Source organism: Gymnoscopelus braueri, assembly GCF_963280865.1.
Source record: "Gymnoscopelus braueri genome assembly, chromosome: 20".
NCBI classification, from domain to species: Eukaryota; Metazoa; Chordata; class Actinopteri; order Myctophiformes; family Myctophidae; genus Gymnoscopelus; species Gymnoscopelus braueri.
The window spans coordinates 174,790-180,789 of NC_137622.1; the positions used below are offsets into that span (position 1 = coordinate 174,790).

General features: G+C 38.1%; 1 protein-coding gene across 2 annotated transcripts in view; it reads left to right on the forward strand.

Moving 5' to 3' along the window:
* LOC308075447 (SLAIN motif-containing protein-like) overlaps positions 1-4,091 on the forward strand; it is a 31,879-nt gene extending 27,788 nt beyond the window's left edge. For both annotated transcript variants that reach the window (XM_080415334.1, XM_080415333.1), the window contains exon 11: positions 3,569-4,091. In XM_080415334.1, the coding sequence (XP_080271460.1) occupies positions 3,569-3,623 (55 nt within the window). In that variant the 3' untranslated portion in view covers positions 3,624-4,091. The remainder of the gene's footprint in view (positions 1-3,568) is intronic.
* Positions 4,092-6,000: the final 1,909 nt, after the last annotated feature.

Sequence of the window (6,000 nt, forward strand, 5' to 3'; positions counted from 1 at the left end):
AAAACTGATACTTTTAAATGTAGGGCTGCAACAGTTAATCGAATTAATGGGTATCATTGATTATTCAAAATTGATAATCAAATCGAGTTTATTAAGAAAATCAATGGCCCCGATTCATTATGCTGGTCGTAAATATGGGGTAAATAAAGTTCGTAAAGGAGGTCGTATTTTTGGTACTCACAAACTGACGAGCAATTCTCAAAGGGGTTCGTATATCACAGAGACGTGCGTATGACCAGGTCTTTATTATAATTACAGCCAGCTGTGCGTGAATGTCCCGAGATGTTCATTTGCATTGCTCCACGCCCCATTTTGCACCATAAAAGCCGTGAACCGTGACTCAGCAGTTTGTCTCATGATCAAATCTGAATTTGGGCTTATTTTTCTGTAAAGTTGCTTGTAAATATTGGTAGCTGTGGGGTGCGTTTTTTTGGGCTCGTTTCTAATGTGTAGTTCATTATTTGGGCTTGCTTCACAATTGTTCAATTATTTTAACCGGTGTTTCTCAAATATTTTTATGTCATGGACCCCCAAGTTAATATGTAGGCAAATTTATCCCTATAAGCCCCATCTGAAAATGTGTTGTGCCAGCTGGAGCCCCTTACCAGATTTGTGTTGTTAGAATGTTTTAAAAATCTTCCAAATATTCCACTTTTTTTTTTAAATAGCAGATCTACAAGCTCACAACGCATCACGAAGCACTTTGAGCTTGTAGATTGGCTTGTAGATCGGCTATCTCCAATGTATACACTACAGTATATCACTTCAATGTATACAGTATATATATATATATATATATATAGGTTTACAGTTCTCATATGGCTAGCTTCTTTTGGGCTTATTTTCATAGACCTGGTTGCTTATTTCTCTCACAAAATCTGGCAACACCGGAGCTGCAGGAGTTTAACTTCTCGTCCAAACTTACAGATGTCGGCCGCATTGCCTTGACACTGACAGAGAACTTGAACATCATTCTGATCTGTCTGGAAGCGAGTCCCACTATTGCATGATGGATCAGCTGAACGTAATGTGTAATGTTTACAAGGTTTAACCCCGCCAGCAAATAATAGACTAATAACCTGGAAAGGATATTTTATAAGCCTTTTCTACTGAACATTGCTCATGTTTACTGAGGTAAAAAGATGATGTTGAAAATAAATCCAGGGCATACAAGTGGAACGCTGCTATCCGATTATGGACCAGAGCTTATTGATTACTTATTGATTAAATTAGTTAATTTTTGATTAATATATCACTGTCTACGTCGGAATGGGGAATGGATCTTCTGGACACAGCTTTCATCCACTATAGTTTCCTCATCAGATGGTAAGATTTATTAGGCTGTTGTGATCAATATACAGTAGAGTAGCCTACAAATTAATACCGGGGCACGGACACTGGAGGTGCGTCAGTCCCTCCGCAGTTTCAGGCATCATAGCCTATTTTCATCATTACGTGACACTTTGGCTGAGATGGCCCGCTGGCAAACACACTGAGGGACCTAATAATTCAGCTCTAAATGCAACAACTGATAGCCTAGAGAAAAGAAAAAAAAACGGTGGAATCTACATCATGTCTATATTATGCATAGGCTACAAGCAATACATCGTTTGAGATTTCTTTTTTTCTTTTTTATATATATGTGTTGACAAATGTTGGGCACATATATATTTTATTTGAGGTTTGCCACTGTTGTAATTGATTTTGGCATGAAGAATAAAGCATTCTAAAGACATTTCAGCCCCAGTAAGACAGCCTCGGGGCTGACCTGAGAACGTGCGCACCTGACGCACAAAACACAGACCAAAAAAACATTAACGAATCTGACTGCAGGTGTAGGATTTGTCTTAAATGCCGGTACGTACAAAATATGGTCGTAAATCGCTTGATGAATCGGGGCCAATGTTCTTTTTTTGAGCTTGTAGATCGGCTATATTTGCACACTATTAACACATTTACCGCCAATCCCGAGATATCTCGGGATATCAAATCCACCCGTTATATCCACCCAAGATATCTCGGGATTGGCGTTTTTTTGTGGTTTAATAACGATCGCGGTAATTTCTGTACCATCCTTGATTTTTTTTCTCTTCCCTTTCCGCTTTCGACCCATCCTTTTGTGAAAATATCTGAAAACTGTTTCCGGTTTCTGGTTTTATCTTAAATTAACAGTTTTTCCTGATTTTGGCTAGACATCATGGTTTTCACATGGTATAAAAAACGAACGGAGAGCTCCAGTTATATTTTCTTTTCTCTGGACGACGATCAGTTATCCTCTGTGTTTACCAACGATCTGAAACCCGATCATAAGCTAAGATAAGATGGCCTGTGGTGAGGGCCGTGAAATACGAGCGCAGCCAAACGGATATGACGTCTGCAGCCTGTTTGGGCGGGGCAGAGAGAGAGAGGGGAGAGACGGAGAAAAAACGTAACCCTTTGAGGGCTGGTAGATCTGTCCTGTTTGTTTATAAACACCATCCGACCGCGGATTGTAATGGATATAAAAATTTGAAAACCGGTTGAAAAGGTTATAAAACACAAATCGCTGGCACTGGGTGAGTACATTATGAATAAACTCTGGCAGAGAAAGTGTTAACTGATTCACTGCCAATCACGTAGATCTACGCGAACCTATTTAAAGCCGCCACGTGCCAATCGCGTAGATCTACGTGAAAAACTTTTTTTAATATTTTTTTTTTCCAATTTGACCCAAAGACCAAGGAGATATGATTTTTCAAAGATCTAGACTCCTATCCACTTCTTGTTAACTTAAAACTTCTGTATCTCGGCTCCTGAGTACTTTTTTTTTTCAATGAAAAACTCTGGCACTGGCTAAAAAATATGAAAATACCTCTGGCAGTTAATGGGTTAATTTGAACACTTTCAGAGTTAAATTAACACTTAAAGGGCAAGACCACTTTGGTAGAGGTTTGGGTTGTGTAGTTACCTTGCCATGATGTAACTCCAATAATTGTTGCATTGATTAGAAATTGATAATTCTAAATATGCTCCCCATTGACTTACATTGTACGGTAAAACAGCTCTCAAAGTCGCTCTTTTAGCATGTAAACGAATGTAAACAAAGTAGATTCAGACAATATAGAACATCACCAAACCCAGTACTGTTTTTTTTATTTTTATAAAAAATGTTAACTTACTGTTGATTTAGCTATTTTTATTAGAAAGAAAACCTGGACTGGATCGGTGGATCCGGATCTTCAAATAGTAAAATCATCAGGAAGTTGACAAAAATAAACAGTACTGGGTTTGGTGATGTTCAATATTGTCTGAGTTAGCTTAGTTTGTGTTCGTTTGGGCTAAAAGAGTGACTTTGAGAGCTGTTTCAGTGTACAATGTAAGTCAATGGGGAGAATATTTTTAATTATCAATTTCTAATTAATGGAGCAATAATTTTTCATTTCTTGTCCACCTTAGGAGTTACATCATGGCAAGGTAACTACACAAACCAAACCTCTACCAAAGTGGTCTTGCCCTTTAAGGATTTTGTAGTATAGGTTGGGGTCCCAGAAATGAAATCTCAGGTCAAGCTTCTTATTTGATTTGACAGGTCTTTGGGGATGACGAAACTCTCAGACGAGTCGTGGAAGGATGGCTGCTACTGAGTGTAAACACTGATGAAGGATCGAAACCTCCACCTCACCTAATAGGACAAACAACCACTGCGGCCCTGTGCACTGGAATACCTCGCTGTCCACCCATTCAGAATAGAGCACTACAAGCTGCATAACACCTGTACACACACACACACACAAAAACAATCTCTTTCCCCCGAGCATGAAAACCTCTCATCCAACGGACTTGCACATGGAGAAGAGGCACACAATACACACACTCCATTTGCTGTATGGACCCATGTGGAGCTTCCCAGAAGACTTGTTTGTGTCAAATTCAGTCAATATTTTTTTTTTTACAATGAGAGACTGCTGGGACAATAAGGACTGTAAAGGACTTTGTCCGGTTATTGTAATTGAAATGAAGGTATATGGACAGTTTGTCTTTTACATTTCTGTGTGAAACCTTACTAATTTAGATGAAGGTGATGTCGTCGCTGTCTGATGGAAACCTTGTACTGTATGTCCACAGCCGTTTCTTTTCAGGAAATATTTAAAAAAAGAAGCTTTGATCCAATGCAGTTATTATTTAGTCACAAGCTTTTGTTAATACTTTTCATTGGTTCAATATTTATTAAAAAAACTCAGACACTCAACCACTTTCACTTTCAAAGTCTTGAAAATAGCAAAAATAGCAGATCTACAAGCTTGTAGATCAGCGGTTTTCGCTACTTTTGCGTGACAATCTTGCACGACAAAGTAGGGCATTAATTTATTTTAAAACTATAACAAATAAAAAAAAATGTAAGAAGTTGAAATATGGAGATACTATGTTTCTGCCCGACAACAAGGATATGAGTGTTGCATGTTTGGTTTTGCCCCCTTCCACCTTTTGATGTGCGGAGCATCTTCTTTATTATGCTCCAAATGCAATATCCAATGCCCAATATTCCACACCTCCCACACTGGTTAGTGGGTGGCTTTTTAACATTTCTTGAGTGGTGATTTCTGCAGGTTAGGATTTTCCGTCTGTATTTGTGTTGTATTTTGTGTTTTTGCTGTTTGCCGACATGGCAATACAACAACATCTCTGGACCACACTGCCCTTAGTCTATGACAAAACTGCTGTTGAAGAAAAAACTTTTTTTTTGTTTAATTAATCGTGCCAAGGTGCATTCCACATGCAGGACTATTTCTTATTTGAGATGTTCTCTTAGTCGAAGAAGGTACTGTAAGCATTTTCCAGGCACTTTTACTGCATATCTGGATATGAATTTAAGTGTTTTGCTTTTGGATACCACTGTAATAATAAACTAAATGTTTATGCACGAAAGGCCTTGTACCTTATAGACAGCTATGCACCCTCATGTGGAGAGTGCCTCTGAAAATTAGATGTTTAAAAAGTAATAAAGTCGACCCAGAACCTTGAGTAAAAATGTCTTTATTCTGAACACATCCATATTAGTCCAGTCTACCATTACCATCTGAGGAATGGTGGTAAGGACTGGAGACACATCCCAATTAACAGTAGCTCCTAGTTAATTGTTGGTTCTATGAGAAAGCAGTTACACTGTATCAAATGAAAGCATGCCTTATGTTATAGAGGGCTGAAGTGGCCTAATGTATAGGGCTGAAGTGGTTTTGTATGTTTTGTAATAATTAAAATTACAAAGTAACTAGTAACTAAAGTTTTCAAACAATTGTAGTGGAGTAAAAGTACAGTATTTGCCTCTGAGATGTAGTGGAGTAGAAGTATTGTAAATTGGAAATACTCCACTTAAGTAAAAAAGTTAGTTACTTTACACCACTGCTGAGCATAGGCTACAGGGTAAATCACGAATCAAGGTTTCATTAGCAGCAACATGTTGGTGGGACTTGTTCTGCAACATGCTAACTTATACAATAAAGAAAACAAAATAAAATGTACAATAAAAATGCTATACCATAAATCATAATTTTCTTGATGTAATGTAAATGGAGTTAGGGTCTTGTCCTAGACATAGCTTATCTTTAGCATATCCAGTGATAGCAGCTGTAGCCTATAATGTTCTAAAAGGAGGCATGCATATAACAGTCTGTTCCGTTTCGTGATTTTTTTGTTCCTATGCTTTAGTTTTCTGCGACCCGTAAAAACAGGTCGGCGACCCCAAGATGGGTCGCAAGCCTACGTTTGGGAAACACTGATCTATTATCTACGATCAATTGAGTATTTGGGACTGAGTTTTCAAATCCCCATACATAAATTGTCCTTCCTTCCGCAGAATGACTAGATCCATATAATCTGTTCTGTTCTGTTCTGCTGTGCATGACGCAAATAGCAGTGGACAGTGGTGGAAAAGGTACTCAAATGTTTTTCTTAAGTAAAAGTATCAATACTGCGATGTAGAAATATTCAAAGTAAAAGTCCCGGAATGCAACATTTACTTGA